General features: G+C 40.6%; 1 protein-coding gene across 1 annotated transcript in view; it reads left to right on the top strand.

Annotated features, from left to right (window-relative positions):
- The window catches only part of arhgef12b (Rho guanine nucleotide exchange factor (GEF) 12b), a 47904-nt gene that overhangs the window by 15011 nt on the left and 7165 nt on the right, over window positions 1-25728 (top strand). Inside the window, exons 2-31 of the mRNA XM_075487442.1 lie at window positions 1925-2016; window positions 4475-4573; window positions 4750-4799; window positions 7119-7176; window positions 7439-7653; window positions 9790-9906; window positions 10779-10904; window positions 14163-14261; window positions 14356-14466; window positions 15247-15345; window positions 15472-15514; window positions 16984-17089; window positions 17190-17327; window positions 17460-17492; window positions 17907-18021; window positions 18180-18252; window positions 18509-18739; window positions 18980-19130; window positions 19683-19852; window positions 19949-20095; window positions 22558-22643; window positions 22945-23070; window positions 23268-23382; window positions 23469-23569; window positions 23654-23731; window positions 23904-23979; window positions 24060-24227; window positions 24972-25059; window positions 25153-25233; window positions 25321-25415. Of these exons, the coding sequence (XP_075343557.1) occupies window positions 1925-2016; window positions 4475-4573; window positions 4750-4799; window positions 7119-7176; window positions 7439-7653; window positions 9790-9906; window positions 10779-10904; window positions 14163-14261; window positions 14356-14466; window positions 15247-15345; window positions 15472-15514; window positions 16984-17089; window positions 17190-17327; window positions 17460-17492; window positions 17907-18021; window positions 18180-18252; window positions 18509-18739; window positions 18980-19130; window positions 19683-19852; window positions 19949-20095; window positions 22558-22643; window positions 22945-23070; window positions 23268-23382; window positions 23469-23569; window positions 23654-23731; window positions 23904-23979; window positions 24060-24227; window positions 24972-25059; window positions 25153-25233; window positions 25321-25415 (3287 nt within the window). The remainder of the gene's footprint in view (window positions 1-1924; window positions 2017-4474; window positions 4574-4749; window positions 4800-7118; window positions 7177-7438; window positions 7654-9789; window positions 9907-10778; window positions 10905-14162; window positions 14262-14355; window positions 14467-15246; window positions 15346-15471; window positions 15515-16983; window positions 17090-17189; window positions 17328-17459; window positions 17493-17906; window positions 18022-18179; window positions 18253-18508; window positions 18740-18979; window positions 19131-19682; window positions 19853-19948; window positions 20096-22557; window positions 22644-22944; window positions 23071-23267; window positions 23383-23468; window positions 23570-23653; window positions 23732-23903; window positions 23980-24059; window positions 24228-24971; window positions 25060-25152; window positions 25234-25320; window positions 25416-25728) is intronic.

Raw genomic sequence — 25728 nt, 5'->3', positions numbered from 1 at the left:
GTTCTGTTTTTCTGTTTAGACAGCTTGAATTATATCAGGAGAAAGGTGTTGAACGTGTTATTTGTACCTAAGCGTTACACTAGTCGTGGAGTCTTTGATTCAGATGTACAAGATGCACATTTGAGGTGTAAAAATGAGCTTGTTTCTTTTTTGTTTTCTTATTTCTCTGCTCCTAACTTTAGAGGGTTTCAAAGCCCCGGACCCGAAGATACCCAAAGACGTGTTTGTCTTTTGAATATTAAATGAATTAGATCATTATTATAATGAATATGTCTCACATGAAAAAGTTAAAAACTGGGTACCTCCCTCTTATTCAACACCACTTTAGCTGCCACCCGCTGAGCGGGATGCTGTCTGCCTTCATATCTCCGGTTCTTATCAACTACTAATCTGTTCCAGCCACAGTGTGGAGGCTCCCTAAGTGGGCCTTGAATTTTCAAGGCTCCCACTTTATTATCCTCCTATTAAACATGACTCTAAAGTTGTGTGTTTTTTGTCTGTAATTGTGAAACTAAGGTACAGACTAAACATATACAGCATGTTTAGTCTTAACGGGAAGAAAAATCCTTCTAATTCCCTTCATCTGATATGTCAGCATTTAGTCTATTTCCTCCTCTCTGCTACTTTTGGATTGGACGGTTAACTCTGGAAGCTCAGTGGAAACGTCCCCATTGTAGTCTTCTGTCTTCCCTCACAGACGCCTCCTTCTTCCTCCTCCTTCACATCTCCCTCCTGCTACTTTCCCAGCCTTCTCCCACATTCAGGAAGCTGAAGCCAAGCCAAAAGCCCTAGTCTCTGTTTCCGGGAATCTGTCCCACCAACCCGCCGTATAGTAAGTTAGCTCTGACGTGGGAGCCATTGTTAAAAGCCCAGGGCCCCCATTGTCCAGGGCGGAACAACGGCACAAACAAAATCCCCCTCTTGTGGAACGAGGAGGAGGAGCTGAGCCCGGGGGGGGGGGGGGGGGGGTACCCTCTGCTATTAATAAATGAACTACCACGTTCAACAAACACCAAGAAAAGGGGAGTGCATGGAGAATGCTGTGGCGTATTTATGGGCAGTTTACTTTTAACATGAGCAACTCAGTGGACAGGACTGCATTTTGCAAACAGTGAATCAGCTCAGAGTCAAACAAATTTTCCTTAAACATTTAGTCACGAACATTATGAGTGCAAATTGGCATTGTTCCAGTTCAAGTGTGTTGTAGTTATGTTTATCTATTGGCAGAAATGTACTAAGACAGGGATGCAAAGCTGGTTGCGACTTACAGCTGTGTCACTAAATGTCACCAAAGCCAACACACAAAAGTCCAAGTTTAAACCTCTTTCTACACATTTATTGGACTTTATCATATTACTACCATAATCATTTAGGCTTGAATGTTCAGTGTCAAGGATTCTGACCAACGATAAAAAGAAAGCTGCTTCTGGTAATCATGTGAATAAGGGAGAGCAGGGGCTCAGCATGTGTTGATTTTAACTTAGTCTTGTAACCTAAACACAACCATATAAGAGACTGAAAACAATAGTCAAACAGCTGTTCCATGTAGTCTTCTTTGTCAGACATGAGTCAGGCATCTGACATATCATATCAGCTCCTAAAGTAGACTTTCTTTCTGCATTTTGATAACAGCCCACTGAGCCTGTTAGTTGAGGAGGGCATTTATGGCCATATCTTTGGGAGTGATAACAACTGAAAGCAGCAACTTAACAGGATGATAACATTCAAAGCAGAGGATATTTATAGCCCCTTAAAATGGCTTTAGCTTCTAAAATTCGTTCATAGTTTCATTTGGTTTACAGCTTGATTTAAAATCCTCATCGTTCATCCAGGAAGGATTTTAACTTGGAATAATTCATCGGTTGAATTTAACTTTAGATTTTGAAGTTTTCACTGATTCTTACCTGTCGTTATGTCTCCACAGGACCCCTAGCATTCTCAACAAGGACCCCACAGACAAAAAACCAAAGAATGAGAAATGCTCCGTCTCCCTCAAACATGAGTTTGACCCAACAGGTGAGACTCAGATGCTCTTTGCTCTCTGGTTTAAACGCATTTTAAATGTTCTATCATCAACTTGTGACATGTTTTGTATTTTTTATCCTGAATCTTGTTCTCGTGCGCTCTGTGGTAAAAGCCACGGTGTGAGCGTAGGCAGCACTCGGAAAGAAGTTGTGAGGGTGGTTGCCCGGGTTACAGGGTTGACATTAATCCTTCCTGTCCTTTTGTTCACACTGGAGTCTTGAGGCTCTTCATAGAGTCCAGTAGACAACCAATTATCCACTCAGCTCTCTCAGATGATTCTTTTGAAGTGTGAGAAGGACGAGGAGCTCCAATGCGGACAGATTGTGAATCACTGAACTTTCTGAGTCGCTGCAGGAAGAACATGGAGTTCTCTCAATTAGGCAGATATTTCTTGTTGATTTCACCAAGTTGCTTGCGTCAGTGCAGAAGTGCTGTGGCATGAAAGCTGTAGATACTGAGTGAGTTGAGCATAAAAATCTTCTCTTGTGGTTCCAGCTATTCTGTTTCTCCAAAAAGCTCCATTCAGCAAGTGTTTTACTTTTAAATGTTGATGCACCTTTGGCTCATTTGGATATTTGGTTGGAGGAGTTTTTGACTAGAAGCTGTTATCACACTCGCATCGTTGGTAGTTTTAGGAAACTCTCCACCATTAAAGACAAGAAGAAAATACTTGAGCTATTGATGCATAGCTGCTCAAATTAAAGAGAATGGGGAAAACAAACAAAAAAAACAGCTGCAGTGTGACATGGAACTGGGAAAAAAAATCATCAAGGCAGTGAGGTCAGTGTTATGTTGATTTTCCCTGATGTTCGATGCTCAACGCTGATAGTTACACACACCATTTATTTTTTAGCATTCACAAAAGTAACTGCAAAAACGCAACTTGTGTTTTTAAGAAAATACAGTCACTGCATTTGCATGATGTTAGAAAAAAACATTGTCTTAGTCAACCTAAAACCAGACTTTTATGATGTAAACATGTTATTCTGACTGAAATTCGGACCAACACATCCACATAAACGCGGGTGGGAGTCAAATAACTCCAGCATCAATATGTTCGATTGGACTTAGACTGTTCCAGTCTTTGACAGCCCAAAAAAAACCAAAAAAACAGTAGAACAGCAGAGAATAACCACACGGGATAGCATGCATTTAATTTGTAATAAAGGTAAAGCATACAGCACATTGGAAACGCATAGAGCTGTGAAGCTGTTTGATTCACTGTTGGACAGAGTACCAATTTGCTGGCAGATAAATTGTTTGTCAGAAGTTTTGATCTTTATGGCAATATGTAAATGGAAAAAGCCCAATTGGACGAGGACAGTAGTCCTATTAAATGGTCTAGTCGAGCTACATCCTTAGCCTGACTTAACTGCGCGTGGAAACAAATTGACTGACATATGCTGAGCTGATGGAAAAGTAAATCAGTTGGTGCTCAAGATGACTAAGCTCTGAACTGACACTACTCAGAATCAGGACCCTGTTGGCATCAGCTGGAAGAGTTTCTATGATAAGCTGATGGCTGATGTAAATCTGAGAAATCTACTTTCTTTGTTTAAAACCTGCCAAACAGAGGCATGCCGATGGGGGGAAAAAAAAAAAAAACACATCAGGAACCAGTATTCCAAACAAGTAAAAATGTCAATTTATTTTCCTGTTGCATCCCTTCTAGTTTTCTACCGGCTGACTTTGCCTTTGGGAGAATGTTTTGACTTTTCCAGTTCAGATAGCAGATATCCAGATATTGAGTAACGGATATCCAGGCAAAGGCTTCCTGTTTTTTTGTGGTGTTCATTGTTTGAATACTGATAATTTAACCTCTTCAACCCGGTAACAGGGGTGGGAGGGGAACATGCAATTTGATCTGGCTCTGATGAAGTCTCACAAGTGTTGGCCTTATTATTATTATTATTATTTTGATGCCATGACGATTTACACAGAGTTTGCAATTGAAGAGAAATACTCGATTCATTTTGGGCAAGTCATTTTCGAGCAGGAAACCCCAGAAAGACTTTTGGGGCTGAACAGGTCCAAATTAAATTGTAGGATAGTGGATGGTTTCAAGAGTCCATTCGTAACAAAACATTGTACGTATTACCATGTTTTGTACACATAATGTACATGCAAAACTTAAACGTTCCTGAATTTCTCACAAACTCCATGTCTCCCACACGGTTGCAGTGAGTACAGTTCTCACCAAGGAGAGCAGACTGCTATTTATGAAGCAGTTTCTGTTCAGACTGTTGATTTGTCATTTCCTGTGTAGGAACTTTTTTCCCATCAGTGATTACACCAAACTATTTAAAGGAATGAAAATCAACTTAACATTTCCTCTTGTGATGCAAATCACATATAGAGGAATATGTTCTGAAACTGAATTTAAAAAAAATAAAAAATAAATAATAATAGTAATTTATCTAAAGAAATTCTTTGTGTTGGAAAATGGCAGGTCTGGTCCAGCGCTGTGTGATCATTCAGAGAGATGAAAATGGCTTTGGTCTGACAGTCAGTGGAGACAACCCCGTGTTTGTGCAGCTGGTCAAAGAAGGTGAGCCTCTCTCTGTCGCACACACGCACACACACGCACACACGCACACACGCACGCACGCACGCACGCACGCACGCACGCACGCACGCACGCACGCACGCACGCACACACACACACACACACACACACACTTGTATAAGCAACATCTCTGACGTAACGCTCTTCTGTGTTTGCAGATGGAGCTGCAATGCGAGCTGGTGTCCAGACAGGAGATAGGATCATCAAGGTCAGCCTAATTTTTAAAAAATGTTTTACTTCCCAGTCTTAGCCTAGGCTATAGTATCCGAAAGCCTAGAAATGGGTTACAGGATGACCTGATCAGATTAGTATCATATATTTTACTTTGTGTCAGGATGCACCATTTTTCTTTGACTTCAGAGAGCCTTCCTGAACTCAGATAATCTACTGATGCCAGGTATCAACCAAGTCGTTATTCGTTAGAATACCTTTGTTTAAGATGGGTAAATTGTAACTAATGCCTGACATGCTCACCGCAGTCGGTATCTAGCTGATAGTTACAAACTTGTGACTTATTAGACTACATAGTATTGCCAGAGGGTAGCGGTATAGGCTACGTTGCTTGTGGTTGTAATTCTGTAGAAGAAGTAGTTCTAAAAACACGCCTTGAGAAGGAAATGAACAACAACTGTGGTGGATTTCCACAGGAAGAAAATGAAAATGAAAATGAGAATCAGAAACTATAGGGAACATGGAAAAACTAAAAGCTAGACCTGGACTTGAAAACTAAGACATGTGAGAAAGCTAAAACATGGCAAAACTAAACAGGAACTAAAATCATGACAAAAAACTCAAGAGACATGACAAATGGGAACCAGAACCAGGAAGGGCGGCCATCTGCCGGGGGAAAGAGGGGACGACAAACACCATGACACCAGCGATACTTGCTGAGAAAGAGAAACACAAGTTAATGACAACGATAATGTCATATGTACATGGAGAGTAAAGAAAGCAGAGGTGCATCATGGGAGATCCCCCAGCAGTCTAAACCTATAGCAGCATAAATATGGGATTATTTCAGGGCCTGATAACTACTTTTAGAAACTCTGGGAACCACAAGTAAAGCGGCAGTTTAAGAGTGCTCTGTTGCTCTCAGAAAGCAAACAATGAGATCTTTAAGATTGGTGGAGCTTGGTCATTTAGAGCTTTATATGTGAGGAGAATACAGCTAAAACTGAAGAAATTGTATATTCTATATAAATATTAATATCTCTCCTGTTAGATCTCATCAGAACTCTGGCTGTAGCATTTTGGATCAGTAGGAGACTTTTCAGAGAATTGGTGGGGCAGCCCAATAATACAGAATTACAGTAGTCCAATCTTGAAGTAACAAATGCATGGAGCAGTTTTTCTGCATCACTCTCAGACCGGATCTTCCTGATTTTGGCAATATTTCGGAGGTGAAAGAAGGCAGTCCCAGAAACCTGTTTTGTATGCGAGTCAAATGATAAATTCTGGTAAAAAAATAACACCAAGTTTCCTCACTGTAGAACTAGAAGCCAAGGAAATGCAAGATTAAGTATAGATCTAGAGAGTTTCTTCCTGAAGACAAGGACTTTACTTTTATCTGAATTTAGAAGCTAAAAATTCAGAGTTATCCAGGTCCTAATGTCTTTAAAACATGCCTGTAGTCTCACCAACTCATTTGCTTAATTTGGTGTCATGGAAAGTACAGCATAGCAATGCAAATGTATGACGCACTGTCCGATGTTACAGAATGGAGGCGCGTAAAATGAAAATAAAAGAATCGGTCCAAACACATAACCCTGTGGAACTCCTTGACTAACTCAGGTGTGTGAGGAATATTGCTCATTTACATGAACAAACTGGATTCTATTAAGCAAAGCCTATTGCAGTTCCTTTAACTCCAATAACAGGTTTGAGTCTCTGTAATAGAATGCTGTGATCAATCGTATCAAATTCACCTCTGTATATAGTAGTATAATATTCAGGTTATTTGGAGGCTTCTGTACCCCTGGCCTGGTTTTATGATTTGGTCACCTTATGAATTGGACTAATTAGGATTTTAATCAATTTGATTTAATTGGATTAAAACAGTATTGAAGTGGACTGTATTTGTAAGTTACCTTGAGATTACTTTTGTTGTAAATTGGCTCCATGTAAGTAAAACTTCAATGAATTCAACTGATCTGACTGGAAGAAGGTTGCAGAGTGGAAACAGTGGGCTGTGCAGCGGGTCAGAGAGGAACTTTCTGCAGATGATCTTTTCGTCTGATTGTGTTACACCAGTTCTGAACATTCCATCCATTGATTTAAATGGGGATTATTTAAATAATAAATTGTTGATTTATTTAAAAAAAAAAAAAGAGACACTGCATATGCAAGTGAGACTGTTGTTTTGTTGTTGCTGTGAAATGCTGTTTCTGTGGCCCGTGTTAGAGGATTAGTTAGGGGGGGGGGGGTTCTTTCATCTCAGTTCCCCCAAAAACTGACAGCCTTTCTCTTTCAGCAACATGCCAGGGTCTGCCAGTAAAATTCCTTTGCCCTTCTCTGTGTCTTCTTACAGGTTAACGGGACCTTAGTTACACATTCAAACCACATGGAGGTTGTGAAGTTGATCAAATGTAAGTAAGCAGTTTTGTTACATAACAATATTTGATATAGGTATGTCAACTTAAGCTCTGAATGACAGATTAAAAATATAACATCTTATGACATCATCGTGACATAATGAGGGTGTTGTTTTTGAAGGCCAAGGAAATGACATATTTCTCCTTTTAATTCCTTTAATTTAGTGTGACAGATCTCACTCTCTGAGCTGTTTTTGATGGCTGCCTCTTGTCATCACCTTGATTCCTTTCCCTGTTTTTGTATCCTGTCTGGCAGCGGGTTCATATGTGGCCCTGACAGTACTGGGAAGGCCTCCGGGGCTTGTTCAGATCCCCCTGGAAGAGGAGAAGGAAGGGCAGGAGGACAGGGAAGATGCCAGCACGCCCCCCTCTCTCTCAGCACCCCACTCGCCTACTCTGTCAGGTGGGGAGCAGAGCAGCGGCCCACCCTGCAGCCCCCAGTACAACATCTCCTGCACTCTGCCCGATGGGGTAAGACCAATAAGAAAATAGTTATACTGGGATTATGTGAAGTACTTAAGAGCAGTCTCTCATCCAAGAAACATTTCAAGTGCAATTTTGTTTTTTAACAGAAATTGGTGTTTACCTCATATACACTAGTATTTAAAGGGTTAATTTTTTGAAAATAATTGAAAACTTGGTGGTTATGATCAGAACTGAAGTGGAAGAAAAGATTTCTGGAAAAAAAAGTGGAAAAAAATATTAACATATGGTATTTTGGGGATCATTTTAGAAGGGGACAAAAATTAAGGAGTTTTTTTTTTTTAAATCAGACACAGCCTAAAAATCAATGTTGTTGCTGATCATTGACATATCCCAGACCATAATTATCCCCCCTCAACAATTCCACTTTGCATTCTATATATTGAAAATATAGCAGTTTTTTTTTTTTTTTTTTTTTTTTTTTTTACAGAAATTGGCGTTTACATCATTTAAACCAGTATTTAAAGGGTTACATTTTTGAAAATAATTGAAAACTTGGTAGTTATGATCAGAACTGAAGTGGAATAAAAGATTTATGGAAAAAAAGTGGAAAAAAATATTAATATATGATGTTTTTAGGTGGTTTAAGGGGACAAAAAGGTCCCTTTTCACAAATTAAGTTGTGTTTTAAATCAGGTATGAGGGTTAAAGAAAAAAAATCAATGAGATTGCATGGATGTTGTCAAAATATGACAAATTTTCACACCATTCTTGTATTATAGAAGCAGTAAGGGGGAACTTTCTGGGGCGGCTGTGTCTCAGTGGGTGGGGTGGTTGTTATTGAACTTAAAGGTTGGTTAAAGGCGAAGAAGTTTCTAAATGTATACTACGTAAGTGCGAAACGTTCACACACAGCTTCAACTTTTTGTCTTAGTTTTTGATAAAACTGTTTTTGACACAGAGTGAGATGCCATGTGTTGTTTGTCTGAGGTTGTAATGTCATTTTAAGACTTGGTGATGTCCTGATATGTAAGAAGTTAGAATTGAGAGGGGGTGAACTTTCTGTTCATCATTCATCGCGTGGTTGGGCAATGTCTTCTCCTGCAGGTAAAGTACATGACAATCGGCAGTAGCAGTGTGTGTTCATGTTTCCCTGGCATATCATCTCCCCTCCCTGCCTTCTAGTTTGTGTTATGAATTTGATAAAATCCTTAAAAAATAAGCAAGATTGGGTTATTTAATTTCTATTTAATCTGGTTTCTCCACAGCTATACAGTCAAAACTCATTTTCAGTGATTTATGTGTTGTGGAAGATGATGGCGTGAAATTGTAGATTTGAAAGTTGTTCCACTCTCTTTGGGCTCTTTGGAGCATCATTGTTGATATGACACATTAACAAGAAACATACGATACAAAGGATGTGACCATTTGGTCCAGCTGGGTGGCTATACAGTTTATTTTCCCCCACTTGACTGAGGGACGTGAAAGACTTCTCTGAAACTCAAGAAAAGACTCGACATCCATGTAACTCATGTATGTAGCCTCAAAAGTGACTGTCTACATGAAGACATATTTGCTTTGGAGACCAATTACCATTGCTTCAAATCGCAGTGAAAGTTCTCCAAGGTGACTTTACACAGAGAGCATCCCAATAAGGAGGCGTTTGGCAGATGTGGCTATGGGAAACCGGCTATAGTTTTATGGGGTGTTGTATCCTGCGTCTGTCCTTTGACTCATTGCTATTTCTCTTGTTGGAACAAATATTTAGTTGTCTATTAAAGTTCCGTGGCTCACTTGTCATCCTAAAAGTCTACTTTATGAAGCCGCTTTATGAAGAGTTCTTGAGACAGGAACACTGTCATTTAGATAAACTTCCTTTTATCCGCCCTGACTTCTCTAGCAGGAGCTCACTCTGCTGTAGGTTGGCTCGGTCTCACACACTCCCGCCAAGCACTGTCTGCACCAGTTGATCTGAATCTGATGCCAATCTTGCTCCATCCATCCATCCGTCCAGACTTTTAAGAGAATAAAACTGTTTAAAAACTGTCTGAATTTTAGTAGACGCCTGAGGAAAAGTTGGACGACACTCTTGACTGACGTACAGAACGAGCGCAGGTCACTGCACTCTGGTGCAGCCTCTGTGTAATTGTAACTGATCACGGGGTGAAAATAATCTTGTTTCAGGACAGAGCGTCCGGGTCCAGGAATGGTGAGGGTGAGGAGGGAGATGGCGGTCCTCCCCTCAGGGAACAGACCTCGCCCTCGCGGTGTGAAGGGGGTCCCTTGATCAACAACAATGCTGTGAGTGTAGTTCCACATCAGAACAGTTGATGTGGTATGCTGTGATGAGAGATTTTTAGTTTTCATTTGAGAGATAATTGAATTAACAACATAAACATTAGTTACATTCAGTTAAAACATCTGAGTTGTTGTCATGTACCCCTATAAGAAGAAATATCAAATGTTCCCTGGTTCCAGCTTTTTTTTTTTTTTTGTTCTATCAGCATAAATTGAATATCTTCAGCTTTTGGACCATTGGTTGGCAGGTTTGGTTTTAAAAGAGCCACTGTTTGGTTTGTAGAAAACCAAAACTAGAAATTCTAAGAACATGAGATAATGACTGAATGCGTCTCAGATGACTGTAACATCCCTTTTATCAACTGCTCTTTCATCATATGTCGTGTCAAAGTTCAGCCAGACTTATTGAAGCTTTTTCCTCAAGTATTTCAATAAATATTGAAACAGTTTTTCTGACTATTTACAGATTTAAGAATGTGTCAGAAATCAACTTTTCACTCTGTGAAAAGCTCGGGGGGGTTTGAGGACCACAAGAAAAAGTTATTTACAGGTGCCGCAGCTGACCAGGGATCGTTTTCGATATATTGTAACGACAGCCACAGCTTAATGTTAAATACAACACAAAGCCTTCTCTGAGGGCAGTGCTTACACAGACTCTTTTGTAATAACAATCCTTTTATCACAACTTCTATAAATAGGGATGAAATGGTTCTACTTTGCAATCTCTGGGGGATTTCCCAGTATTCAGCACTAGACTAAACAATCAATTTGGTTTAAGTGTTGTGTGTGTGTTTTTGCACGTGTAGTAACGTGGATGCATGTGTGTGTGCGCCCATCTACGTGTGTGTGTGTCTGTCTGTGCGTGTGTGTGTTAGATGTCCAGCAGCCCTGTTATAGAGAGTTTGGGAAAAAAAGAAACGCCCTGTCAGAGCCCGGACGTCAATCGAAGAGACGGTCTGAATTTCTGCCCGTCTCCTGATGCCGAAGACACCCCTGACACAGTGAGGCACTCGCACACACATGTACACACACCTCATTTTTACTCCTTTCTTTTGTTGTGTAATGTTACTATGAAATGACTTTGAAGCGACAATGAAATGATCTGTTATTGCCATACATCACTGATCACCTGACCTGTCACAAAGCCCCTCCCATCCTTGTTTACTCTTGCTATCAGTCTGTCAAGTTCCTCAGTTTTGTGCAGTTTCTTATAAAAATGATCATGAAAATGTTTTGCTTCCCAAAGTATATAGTTGAATCAAGACTTAGAGTCCACAGTGATGGTAGCAGCCAGGGTGGCCGCGGGTCCTTAAAAAGTCTTAAAAAGTATTAAATTGTCTTAAATTCAGTTCGCATGGGTCTTAAATATTTGTGTATTTTTCTTTTTGCTCTAAAGGAACAGTATTTTTTAAAAAAATATATTTACTTGATTTTATAAGCATTTGTTCATGGGACTTAAATGTTCTGAAAATATTGTAATAATTTAATTTAGGACAGTGATGACATTTTTTGTGATCTTTTCGCATTACACACATTTAGCGATGTTCTTAAACTCAACCGTCATTTGTCATTTTACCATACTGTCAGTGTGTTTACTTGGAAATACTTGGTATATCCATCGTACTTTTGGTCTTAAATTTCATTTAGAAGTGGTATTAAAAGGTCTTAAAAAGTCTTAAATTTAACTTGTTTGTACCTGTATACACCCTGGCAGCTCTGACGTCTCATTTAGGCTGAATATCAATTGAATGCTTTGCCAGAGTACCTATGTTTAGCAAGTATGAGGCTCACCATATAAACCCTCATCGTTTAGTGTTTTCTCATGCAGCATTAGTCATGCTTGACATCTGGAAGAGCCTTAGACTGTGCAGCTGTTTTTAGCTAACCTGCTATCGCAGAAATATGCGATATGACCAAGATTCCGTAACACTATAATAGGTGGTATTGGCATCTAATTCAGCACACACACTCCCAAAGGGCACTAGTGTTCAATTACCGTGTTGAACAGTTGATGTTTTTCTTTGTTTTTAGGCTTTGCTAACGTCTGGTTTTCAGTTGCAGTTGGGCAAGGTTTAGGTTCCAGAAGGACTTGGTTAGATTTAGGAAAAGATAATTGCTTTGGTGCCTTCACATCAGCAGGGAAACAACAAGCCTGATTGATTTTTTTTTGCGGTTGTGTGACTGAAATGCATCGCTCTGGTAAGATGAGGCAGAAGATGCTTGCTGCTGTTCATGATAACAACGGATATTTTTCAAAACCATTACTACAGCCATCATATAATGTGTTGCTAAGATGTCTTTTTTTTATTTTATATTTCTGCGACACCAGTCTGGATTTGGTATAGTGGCCAAACTGCATTACTGATAAAGGAGAAACTGCCAAACAGAAAAGGATTTTTTTTTTCCACAAACCCTGAGAACTTTTTTTCATGCTGTCAAAATTCAATTCAGTGTGGAAAAGCCCCTAATAATTTCATTCAGTTGATTTATATGTATGGGGCTAACAGGGAATCAGTAGGTTCAGCCTGTTTGAGATCTGGTTGTACATCATTTCTGTCAGTTGGACTAAAAAGGATGTTAATGCACATCATTAACAAACATCTGGGCATCAAATGCATAGGTTCTTAGGTTTCATAGGCACTGAGCAACTGTCATGTGCAATGTTACAAAGAGGTTAATGATATAAAACTGGAGAAAAAATTTGGGAAAGACTGTATATGAAATATCAGGAAGTTCAGAGTTCCCATGAAAAGTCAAGGGAAGTGTTATTTGCCTCAGCATATTTAGACATTTCCTGTAAAAGCAGAAGCCAGGGAGGCTACTCCCCTTCCGAAAAGCCAACTGTCTGCTCCAGCTTAGTTGGTTTCAATGAAATGATCAGACACAGCCCACGGTGCCACAACAAAAATGGCAGCTCTCTTATACAAGGCCACTCCTCAAGAAGTCACGAGAATTGACCAGAAGAACAACAACAAGATAACATCATGCTTAACATACATTTAAACACATTCAACAGAGAGATCTAAATGATCAATAAGCCTAGAAGTTTATAAACGGTCAGCTGGACAATGACTGGCTGCAGGTTACTTGATTGGAAGAAGAACACGAAGATTTCAGAACCTATGGAGCAACACATTAGCAATTTTTGGAATGACTATTTCTTTATAAGAAATCTTTTGGGGACCATAATGAATGCTGCAGGCAGTTGCTGCCCAATCTCGCCCTTGTAAAAACACTGATAGACTTCAAACATGTGGAGAAATTAAGTTTGACCTGCTGGTTTTCAGTATGGGATAGTTTGAAATATTCAAAATTAGGGATGGGAATTGATAAGATTTTTACGATTCCAATTCCATTTTCGATTCTGCTTAACGATTCGGTTCTTTGTCGGTTCCCTTATCGATTCTCATTTGGAGAAAAAGGACAACAAACCGGTCGATTAGCATCAACTTTGTTTAGTTTAGAAGTAACACGAGTCATGACCTCACAAACCCAACAACGGTGAGGTCCACATTGGTCTATCCTGGCCTGGGTAATTTAACTCTTCCTGCTCTGGTGAAAGGAGAAGCTGGAGGTAGAGGTGAACTGGGGGTAGTACCACCAGCCTCTGGCTCTGAGCCAGTCAGGCTCTGCCTCTCATGATTTCATCTAAATGTAATGCCTGAGAAGGCATTCATTTAACCTTAACTGTTACTAACAGCAGCTTTTACAATGAGGCAAATGGCGCTAACATGATAGGCAGTGTTTGTTAGTTAGTTACCTGCAGTGTTAGCCGAGGACATGCTAACGTTGCTAACGTTGCTGGGTTCAAATTCACCAACGTTAGTCTGGAGCAGATCGAAAACACGACATTCATTCATAGTTATTGCATGTTGGTAGTATTTCCTCCCTTTGGTGAAATATTCACTTTGCAAGTTGCCCTGTTGTCGTCTTTTTTAGGGATGTGTAACCAAACTTTCGAGCGTTTGTACCGCTTGGGCGCCATGTTTACTGTTGGCTGCTGGCTGCGCTGGACTCGCCACACAACGTTGCGTGGTGACATCATTCGCGCCCACTGGAATCAATAAGGGAATCGTTTGCAAAATTGCCAAACGATTCCAAGGAATTGAAACACTGGGAACCGGTTCTCAACAAGAACCGGTTCTCGATTCCCATCCCTATTCAAAATGTTGTCTTTATTTTTATTTTCAGATCGGTCTGTTTTATATTTGGCTGTAAGTCAAAGCATAGTCATATGAAACTCTTTATTAATCTCAAAGGACTCCGGTGCCCAGGCCATTGTGGTTTGTCCTCCCTACCCCCTGAACCTCCAGATTATTGGAGCAGAGGACGACTACTTTGATTCTCAGCAAGAGCAGGTATTTTAAGAACTGCCTCTCAGCTACTTTATTGGCTACTTGGCGAAGAATTAACCCCAGTTTCCTCGTCTGATGAACTGATCTGTATCCTCAGATCAATGGACAGTGCAGCTGTTTCGAGAGTGTTGACTTGCTGAAGTCTCGACCGGCTCACCTCGCAGTCTTCCTCCACCACGTGGTCTCCCAGTTTGACCCTGCTCCTCTGGTACGCACAAGCACACACAGCACAGACAGACAGACATTGACAAAGACCCTCAAAGAAACAAAAGTGCATCTCTTAAAACTTTCCTGTTATCATACGTATACATACAGTATGCAAACATAAGTACTGAACCTTTGTTGGTAAGGTGGATGCAGTGTGATGCTTTGGTTAAGCATACAAGAATTAAACGAGCTGCTACCTGATACCACAGGACAACTTCAGTAGTTGATTAATATTTCAGTGGCACGAGGTAAACTTAGATGATCAACCCCAACATTATCAACATTGTCAATAAATAACTAGAAAGAATGAATCCATTATCGAACCAGAAATAGCTTTATAAGTAAAAACCTGTCGGGTTAATATTGTATTCATAGCAGGGTGGAGTAAAACACGGTTGCTATTGGAAGAACTGTGCATACATTGGCCTGTAATAATATATGTTTACCAGATAAAATCCGAACATTCATTTTCTTTGATTGTTTAAGACATGGCAGTTTGGTGTTTTAACTGTCGACATGTAAAAAAAATGTGTTCATCATAGATTTATCAATAGGTGTGCAATGCATTAGTTAAAAACAAGAGTATATAGAACTATATGGGGAAATTCTATTTTATTATAAATGAAAGTGGACCAAGGATGGACCCTTGTGGAACGCCATTGCTGATCAATTAAAAGCTAACATGTATTCTTAACTGTTTAAAGCAATGAAACACTAAACGAGATGCGGAACTAGAAATGACAGTGACATGGAGCTCTTATAGTCCTTCTCCCTCCCTCAGCTGTGCTATCTCTATGCTGACATGCACAAGCAAACCAACTCCAAAGAAAGTCGACGCTTCTTTATGGAATTCCACTCGCTCTTCTTAGACCGAACAGCCGTAAGTTTGTCTCCCTCCTTCGCCTCAGTTGGTGACCATTCTCTTACACCTTTGCCGATTGGCTTGACTTTTTGTCGATGTTATTTTTACTCTTCATCTGGCTGTTTTTTCTTTTTCTTTCTCCAGAATCTTAAAGTACCAGTGCCGGAAACACTTGCAGCCGAACTGGGTAAGGCGTAGAAAGGCTGAAAAATGTACCTGAAGATTTCTGCTGCGGGCTAGAAAATGTGACATTTAATGATTAAAGATGTTAAATTAAACTATCTATTTATCCTTATTATTCCCATTTTGTAACCAATCTGTGACTAACTGCCATTCTTCAGTAGACACTGTCACAAAACAATATACGGAATGCTTCATCAAGAGAAATCAAAAGAAAAATGTACTCGCTCATAAGTTAGTGTGATGATTGGTGAGACAGATGGATGACTCGTTCAGATCTTTTACTGTGCTCTTGTGTCGCTGGTGACTTGTAGATGATTCACTGTGATAAGCACAAGCTGATGACTAGAGCCTGTCAAGGAAGACTGGTCCAAAACTATAGTGTCATGTATTTTTCTATGAGCAAGCTTTTGTTTAAGTTTTGCAAAAAACTTTTCAGATGCGCAGCTGAGATTGAAATGAAGGGCAAGTTTGAAAATAGGTGATGTGTGACCATGGGCGTTGCACCCGTGGGGGATGGGGGTGTTTCGACACTCCCACTTTTACAGCAAGATGATTTCACCTTTTTGAATTTTCAATGACCAAATAAAGTTTTAACAAATCATAAAATGTGTTTTAAAGACCCTGTACCCTCTTTAGAATAATTCCATCCGGACTTGAGCAGTGTAACTATTGTAGTTTCCATACAGGACCTAGTTTAGGGCGATCAAAATGCAAAAAAAATGCAGTGAAATGGCCCTGTTCTGCATTTGTACAAATCAGAAAAAGGTTTCACAAATCCCAAACAAGGTTTGAATTAATTTATAGCCTCTTTAGAATAATTCTATCCAGATTTGAGCAGTCTAACTATTGTAGTTTCCATACAGGACCGAGTTTAGCGTGATCAAAATGCAAAAAACAATGCAGTGAAATGGCCCTTTATGCCCATCCATTTAATTCGCAAATCGAATGTTCATGTAACACCTCCACATTTAAAATCACTGCTCCACCCCTGTGTGTGACGCATGGTTACTGAGCCATATTTAACAGTCCCTGTCCCACACAGTTTTAATTTGTGCGTTTGTACGTCCCAATTTGAAGGATCGGGAACATAACACACAGTATCTTTAGTTATTTTCTGTCTTTGTAGCATAAATATGTCAAGCAGTGATGATAAGAGTTTGTGTTTAAAGGGGTTAAAAATGTTATCAGTTTGCTGGGTTTTGACAGGAAGCCAGTAAAACCATCTCTAATGATGATTTAGATGTGCGGTTAAAATGTGGTTGAAAGTTCCTCGACTTATATCATTATTTGACACTTAAACTTAAGATATCTGCAAATGTCTTTGTCATTCTGACATCAGTGCTTTCTTTGAGCTAAAGTACAAATCTATGTACGTCACATGACAAGAGATTGATTGCAGTGGAGCTAAAAAAAAACAACTAACTGTGAGGTCACTGATCAACATTGACCATTTACTATTATTGTGTGTGTTAGAGAAGCGGAGGCTGGAGTTGATACCAGAGGACTTATGTAAGCAGTACACTCAGGCATTACAGGACTCCCTTTTATCAGACCTGCACAAGAACCTGGAAGACTTTAGGTAAAAGCACCTCAGCTGTCTCTAATATTTGTGTACTCATCATTTGACTTTTAAGACAAAAGTTAGTCAGAGGACAACACGTCATGATGTCTGTGTGCAGACAGAAGCGCAGCATGGGTCTCACGCTGGCTGAAGACGAGCTGTCCAAGCTGGATTCGGATCAAGGAAAAGACCAGCAGGCACCGGAGAAGGAATGCTCCTGTGCTGAACACATCCTCTGCAAGATTGAGGATATCCTGTGAGTCTCTGAGTGCACACATCAGCCCAGACATGCATGTGTGTTTTCACCTCCTTATGTGATTCTGTGCGTGTGTGTGTGTGTGTGTGTGTGTGTGTGTGTGTGTGTGTGTGTGTGTGTGTGCTGCTGCAGGTTGGCGTCTCAGCCCTCAGAAGAGGAGAAGTGGTAAGAAAAGGGAGTTTTTGTTTTGTATTTAACATCATTCCTCAGCTGCAGGGCAGTCAGATGAATCTCTTTTATGGAAGTATTTTAGTTTCTGTTCTGCTATTTTACAGCTATTTATAACTGGATGAGTGGGAGCCAGAATTTTTATCTCGTTCATCAGGAAATGCCTCATCAGATGACAGTGTTGTGGTTTTAGCTACTTGTATGTGATTTTTTTTTTTTCTGTGTAGAATAAAACTGGTAAATTCTGTAGAGCTTGATAATATTACGTTCTATTGTTACCTTTATTCTTATCAGCAGTATTAATGTTAGGATTGTTAGCTATCTATAATTTTATGGACCACATTAAATTAGAGATATTGGCATTCGTTAGATAAGAATATAGTTTTCCTTACTTTTTCGTCTCATGTGCAGCCAAACTATGCAGTATGTGATTCTCACGTATATGAAGCACCTTGGGGTGAAAGTGAAGGAACCTCGCGGGCTTGAACACAAACGTGCACGTATCAATTTTCTCCCCAAGATTAAGGTACGACCCCTTCCTTTTATCATTTCCATTCACACACACACAGATAGTAGTGTCAGCATAATAAAATTGCCATGATTCCACTGGAAGTCATTGATTTTTAGGTTGATTTAATGGTCTAAAATCTTCCTGAAAGAAATGTGCTTTATTTTTCAAAAAAGGTGAAAAGAGAGAATCTGTTTTCCAACATCCTCGGTCCTCCTCGGCGTCTGAGCAGAGCAGAGTCCACGTCAGGTGAGGAGAAAATTCCACTTTAACCCTTCCGTGTGGATTGTTTCACACAGACACATTTCATGCAGAGTGAGGTCTGCTTTACTGCAGCTGGAAAGAAGAAAATTCTACCTTTAAGCACAAAACTATGGAGGGACACAGATATATTTGTGCATATTGAATCAGACAGCGCGCACATGTAAAATCAGTGTCTTCTATGCATACGTTACTGTTCTACACTTGTGTTCATGTGCTTTTGCGCCCGTGGCTTTGTGTGCAGCTGGTAAACCTGTAGAGTTGAACAAGCAGCGGTCATCGAAGCCCTCCCAGCCGGCCTCCGGCGCTCCTGACCCGTCTGACTCGTCTGCGTTGGGTTCTGGACGGAGTCGTGCAAATCACCTCAGTGAGGGGTCAGACACCAGCACCCAGTCTGTGTCCTCCACCACCTCCCTGGCTCACAGCTCCCCCAACACTCAGGCCTTGGATAGTAGTGGACAAGAGTCAGACCCTAGTAAGATATTTCGGTTTTCTATTCCACTTTTAAAGTCTTTCTCTGGGTATTGATTCAACCACTAAAACGAACAGACGCACTCAGCCACAATATTAAGATTGCTCTAGCAAAGCAGTGTCAAAGTGCTAATTGTACACTTTCTGTGAAATATATCGCGAATGCAACAGAAGAATATTGTCGGAATGTTCACGTCAGAGCTCCACTCTAGTCTTTATTTCTTTTCGCCTCTTCATTCTACAGATGTCTCTCCGTTCTGCATCCAGCCCAGACTGGGTGAAGGTCTGCAGCCTGGCGACAGCCACGACGTCCTCTCCAGTCCGACCAGCACTCAGTTTGACTTCAGCCCCTCCAACCTCGAGCAGCAGCAGGAGGAAGATCAGGAAGCCTTCAGGTATTTAAAGTTTGGATTTGCTCTCAGCAGCCCTGGTGGATCAGGCATGCAGGAATGCATTTAAAGTCTGGGGCACACAGAGCACGTAATTAATAATGTTGTATTAAACACTGCATGAACACTTGTCTTATGCAGACATGAAACTTCTAGAATCTTCTCTTTCTCATTGAGGTCCTGAATGAGAAGGAAAATAACTTCTTCTCTTATTTATTTATCCTAAAGGTGACCTTATTTGTTTTTAGTATGTTTATTTCTGCGACTGTTACTGCAGTAATATAGCGGGGCTATATTATAATAAAGGTTATCTAAGATACAGAATGTCTGCTCTCAGGATTTGTTCATTAATGGTTATGGATATGTTGATTATTGCTCATCGGGCAATAGCTTCCAATGGCTTTTTAAAAAAAGATACAGCAACTTGAACTCCAAATCCAAATTGAATTAGATTCAGTGCTGTAAATTATATTTAAACTACAAAGGTTGATCGTAACAGTTTATAAACACCCGTCCTCCATGTGGGGCATTTAATTCTAACAAAGTAATCTTTTAAAGTCGGATGGAGGTGCAGTGTTCGGTGAATTCAGCCGACATCCCGAGTGAAGATGACCAGGGAGCTGAGGCGGAGAGTGAGGAAGACCCTCTGAACTGGCAGAGTCTGGTCAGCCGAGGCGTGCTGGCAAGCTTAACGCCGAAGGAAATCAAACGGCAGGAAGTTATCAATGGTGAGTCTTCGGCATTTTACACTTTGCAAATGGGATCAAATATAGATTCAGTTTATTCCCTAAATGAGTTTCTTTTTTTTCTTCTCCATCCTTAAGAGCTGTTCTACACTGAGCGTGCTCATCTGCGCATGCTGAAGGTGCTGGACTGTGTTTTCTGCCAGAGGCTGAACAGAGACAGCATCCTTCCACCAGAGGACATCAGACACATCTTCATTAATCTGGAGGAAATCATTCAGCTGCACGGTAACTTCATTGTCACCCACTGAAAGCCGTCGGGTGACTCAGCGATAACGATAAATCGCACAATTCAGATAACTTTTCAAATAACCGTTTGTTTAAAGAACGACTTGAAACTTTAAAAAGATAATAACACATTTTGACGTGATCCTGATAGAACTCTTATGGAGAGATTTCCATGTCTTGTTTCTTCTGTTCTCATTGAGCCATTCCTCTTTGAATGCCTGTGTGCTGGCATGCCCGTAATGTAGTAGTCCCAAAAGGTAGTCTATGAAAGCTGGAAGTGTGGCTCGACATTTGGCTGCCATATTTTGGAAGAACTAAATCGTGAACTGCTGTTTGTTTTTTTTAGAAAGCTGAGGTGCTTTTTACACCTCCCTCCTTCACTCTGGACTTTTAAACCTTTCTGCTTGGTCTGGACTAAAATTAGATTTGGACTCGCATTTGGATTCGGCTCAGACTGCATTGTGGTTTGATTAATTTCTTGCGTGAAAACATTTTAAGGATTGTTTATTTGCTTTAGTAACAATTGCACAAAGCATGGCGGGTTCTTACCAAAAAGTGGAAAATGAGCTGGGATGGGATTTGGGGAGAGGAGACCAGGTTTATTTGGGCTTCTTTATATAGACTCTCGCTCACTGTAGAAGGTTCTCTGAACAGTTTCAGAGGCCTGCAGGACGTCTAGCAGTCATAAGAAGTGCAGCGTGACACCGCATTAACTGCATCAAATGTATACAACGTAACAAAAAGACACAAACCTTGGTTTGGACCTCGGTGCTGACTTTGTTATTCTGTAAAGTCACTGCGCTCACTCTCTGCTCTCACTGATCCGTTGACTCACCTCCCAAAACATTTCAGAGTGAGACTTTTTTTCCTTCAGCAACACTCCCGGAGAGTCTTTCCATAATGTTGTCAGACAGTTCCAACGATATGAGCCCACAACTGCCCCGTGTTACTGTGTTGGTGCCGTCAACATGATACCAGTCATAGTGCACACACTTTTGTGCCGATTAACAATTTGCATTTAATTACATTAATCAGAAAGAACTGGGGGAAAAAAAAGCCATATAGATACAAAACGTTTGAGTATGAGCTTCATAATTTCTGTTTTCTAACTAAACGTGGATTGGTTTAAGCCACTGAGTTTGTTCTAAGGTTCTTAACAACTTAAGAAAAACACTGATTCAGTTTTTTTTTTTGTTTTTGTCACCAGCATCCTTTTTACTCGTTAACAGCCCCAAAAGAAAAAAAAGCTCATTCTACCCATGAAAGACGGGAAGGAAAGACCCCTCTGTATGACTCGCTACACCGTGGCCTTTAAAGACTGACATTTTATCCCATATTTTTTTTTAATTTGTGCATAAGCATCCGAGAACTTGTGTGACTGAATTTTTCATCAATGAGAGCTTCGAATTAAAGCACATCTTCTAGCTGCTATTGTGAATTGGACAGTTTATCAGAAGTGTCTGTCTCTAATAGTTCAGTTGAGACATTGTAAGACTTGTGTTTTTTTGTTAGAATTTATTTGTTTGACTGAGCAGCTGCAGTTTGTCTGCAGTTCAACTAAAAAAAAACAAACACTTCTGTTGTCATACCCACTTATGATATTATCTTCACACATACCCACATAAAATCAAGCCCCCAGTATTTGGCAGGAAGTTTATTAAAAAGGATCTGCACTGGAAAAAATCAAAGTCTTACCAAGTATATTTGTCTCATTTCTAGTCAAAATATCTCATTATACTTAATATAAGACACAACTGCCTAACAAGTACTATATCAGCCAGATATAGGGACTGGTTTGAAGACAATACATCTGGAATATCTTGTTAAGTGAAAAAGTCTTGAAAACAAATTGTTTTGAGTCACATATCACATGAAACAAGCTTTTTTGACATTTGAAGAGGTTTTTAAGCTAATTTCAAGATCACTTTTAAGAGAAAAGTCCTAAATATCACATCTTATTTCAAGAAATCTTGACAAGCCGATTTTCACTAGTTCCACTGGCAGATTTATTTTGCTTATTTCAAGCAAAAGTTCTTGTATTTGTTGGTTTTTTTTACTTATTTTTGGAGGGGCATTTTTTCCAGTGTGGGATCCTTCATACTTCATATCAACCCCTTTCTCTTACATACGGTAACGTTCAGAAGAACTTTAGACAAATAAGTCAGAACAGTAGTTCAAAGGCTCACACTGAGGGAATAAAAGGCAGTGCCAGAGTGAAACGATTTAGCAACAATCAGTGACAGAAAGCAGGCTTGTTTTGGAGAGTCTGAGAGCAGGGACAGGACAGCTTAGCTCTGAAGTGGTTCAGAGAAAGTGCAGCTTCCACAACAGCAGGGTCTTTAGGCCTTTTGATTTGGCGTTATATCACTAAATGTCAGTGCATGTGCAACTTGCAAGATGTAAAGAGTGAAAATGTGTGAACCACCACTGACAGCGAGGTTTCCTCTCACTGTGCTCCACAGTTTCTGTAACGGAACAAATGACAGCAATCAGGAAGAGGAGCGAGACGTCAGTGATCGGTCAGATCGGAGATGATCTCTTGGCTTGGGTAAGACTGGCTTCCACTGATGCACGAGGCAGATTAGAGGACATGTTTCCACAGAGGCTGCATTCACCAAACTGCAGAATATTTGTTTTTGTGTTGTACAAGAGACAGAACAATGTGATACCAGCAAGGTTAGACATCTGAGAGGCAAAACTGTCATCAAAACACAAAAACAGTTTTACAAGTTTTTCACATCCACATTGAAATAAATATCTTTGCAGCCATTGAATGTATTATCATGGAATTTAGCTGCATCAACGTACCTCAAACGAGGATTTTTCTTTCGTCTTTACGCTGATTTCAGTTCAGCGGGGAGGAAGAGGAGAAGATAAAAAGAGCGGTGGGAACTTTCTGCAGCAACCAGCCGTCTGCGCTGGAGCTCATCAAGACCAGGAAGAGGAAAGACCAGAGGTTCAACCTGTTCATGCAGGTCAGGACAAGACCCTCACTGCAGGACCCTCGTTATAGCTGCTCACTCAGAACAGCTATGATTTCGTAATTTAGTTTCCAAATTCATTTGAATTTATCTTCATGAGATAATGAGCCGCTGTATTCTCTTGTCACGTGTCACAGATGTTTTTATTGACCCTCGTAATTTCACATGCTTCTCCATTGTTGTTCCCTCAGGGAGCTGAGAGCAACCGTTTGTGCCGCAGGCTGCAACTGAAAGACATCATTCCTGTAGAAATGCAAAGAGTCACCAAGTACCCACTACTACTGGACAATATCGCTAAATACACAGGTATGAGTATGAGTGCTTTTGCCAGGGAAAGTAGTTTTCGTGCTCTATCCTCGTGGAGCTGTTAACCACTTTGGTTCTTCCCACAGAGGATGGCGAGGAAAGGGAGATGGTGAAGAAAGCTGGCGAGTGTTGCAAAAAGATACTCAACCATGTCAATCAGGCTGTAAAAGAGGCTGAAAACAAACAGGTGCACGCATAGTATATATGTCGTTAGGTTTTATAACCCCAGTTGAATTAAGAGTGTTTCATGGGTCGAGTTCTGTCCCAACAGAGGCTCGAAGAGTATCAGCGAAGGTTGGACTTCTCGTCTCTCAAACCGAGCGAAAACCCCGTGATCCTGGAGCTGAGGGTGAGAGACGGCAGTGTTTGTTTTCTCTGATGCTCTTAATGTGGAGCTCAGCGTCACGGCTTATCATACTACCCTTCGTTGCTCCGGGCACCAGACGCTGATTTAGTCGGAGATTGTAATGAAGCTGCGCTGTTTGTTGTGTGGAGAATGAAAGTTGACTGTTCTCATGCAGAATCTGGATCTGACCAAGAGGAAGATGGTGCATGAGGGACCTCTCTCTTGGAAAGTCAATAAAGACAAGACAATTGGTACACACACACACGCGCGCGCGCGCACACACACACATCGGTGTATGAGAATTACTTTTAAGATGCAGTTTAAATTCCAGAGCTCTACACAATCCTCCTGGAGGACATCATGGTTTTACTGCAGAAGCAGGACGAGCGTCTGGTCCTCAAGTTTCACGGCAAGAATCTGGCCAGCGTTGCCGACACCAAGAACATCTTCAGCCCCATCATCAAACTCAACACTGTCCTGGTTCGCCCTGTGGCCACTGGTAAGACCTGCACTCACCGTCAAGTGTTTTCCCCACAATACTCTGAACCATTTTTGCTTGCTAAATCAGCAAGTACTTCATGGGGGAAGCCTGTGACACAACGCTAGATATTTTTGCAGGAGTTTGCGGAGAAGGGGTTTGTTAGTAAGGAGCCACGCAGCCAATGAGTGTGAGAGAAGGGTGTCTGCATGATAAAGATAAGTCGGATGAATCAGGGTTTAAGAAGAAGAAGAAAAACTCTGCGGCTACGGCCAAGCCGGAGAGAAACATTGCAATCCAGTTAAGTGAATGAACGAAGGAAGAGTTGCAGAAAGGATTGTGGACATCTTCTGAGGACAACACTTACATCACCCCACATGAGTCTGTCACACCGGCAGACATGGAGTCATAACATCCGTTTTAGGATGAGGGCTGTGCTCATGGAGCTGTTTTTCAGTCTTGTTCCCATAAAAAAACTAAATGAGGTAAAATTTTTGAATGGCATTACAATTAGGCACAGCCAGTAGGTTAAGGTTAAGGTTTTTTTTTTAAGTTTTAGTAAATTTTTAACATATTTTATTGTAAACGTGTATAGTGCAGTATGCTAACATTGGCATGTCAGCGCTCTAAAGCTGAGTCCAGCCTCCCGGAGCATCCGGCTCCCTCTTAATGTTCAAAGCATACATAGATTATTTCTGTGTAAACGGGGAACACCGTGTATTGTGTTTGTTTTTCATCTCCTGTTTACAATTTTCACCTCATCAGACAACAAGTCTTTCTTCGTTCTGTCCATGTCGGATAACGGTGCTCAGATCTACGAGCTGATGGCTCAGACGGTTTCCGACCAGAGAACGTGAGTGTGTCGTTGAAAGCCCATCACACCAGCCTCGCGTTGTTTTCACGTGTCTCTCACTCCTGCCATTGTGTGTCACCTCTGTCCATCCAGGTGGCAATGCCTGATCACGCAGTGCGCCGACGCCGTGAAGGCCAAACCTCACCGCAGCAACACACCTCCAGCTCAGTCCGAGTGAGTCCGCTCATGCCGCCCCTGTGCTCACTGCCGGCATTTTTAGTTTATTTTTGACATTTCTCTTACAGTGTGAGTGTGTTTCAGAGCTGAGCGGGATGCTATTGAGATTATGAACCATGAGATACCCAAACAGAGCATTGAGCCCGCCAGGACGTCAAGTGGAAGCATCCATTCTTCAGGTATCTCAATTTGAACACAAGTTTTACCTCTCCATTTTCACTCTCTCCACTCGTTTCTTAATTTGTAGTTGACGAATTTGTTTAATTATTCAACTCTGAATATGGAACTCTGAATATTCAACTGTATCTTTTACTCACCGTGACTACCTGAATGTACTTTCAATTTTGCACAACCACCTTACTGCTGACTACTGCACATTATGTACACAGGCTAGATTTCTATATTTCTATATTTTTATTTCTATTTTTATATTTTATTTAAGAATCCTGTTATAATATTGTTGTTGCATGCTTATTTTATCTTATCTTTTAT

This window comes from Odontesthes bonariensis, chromosome 16 (genome assembly GCF_027942865.1).
Source record: "Odontesthes bonariensis isolate fOdoBon6 chromosome 16, fOdoBon6.hap1, whole genome shotgun sequence".
NCBI lineage: Eukaryota > Metazoa > Chordata > Actinopteri > Atheriniformes > Atherinopsidae > Odontesthes > Odontesthes bonariensis.
Note: the sequence above shows the minus strand (reverse complement) of the source record. Positions and strands in the feature narration are given on the sequence as shown.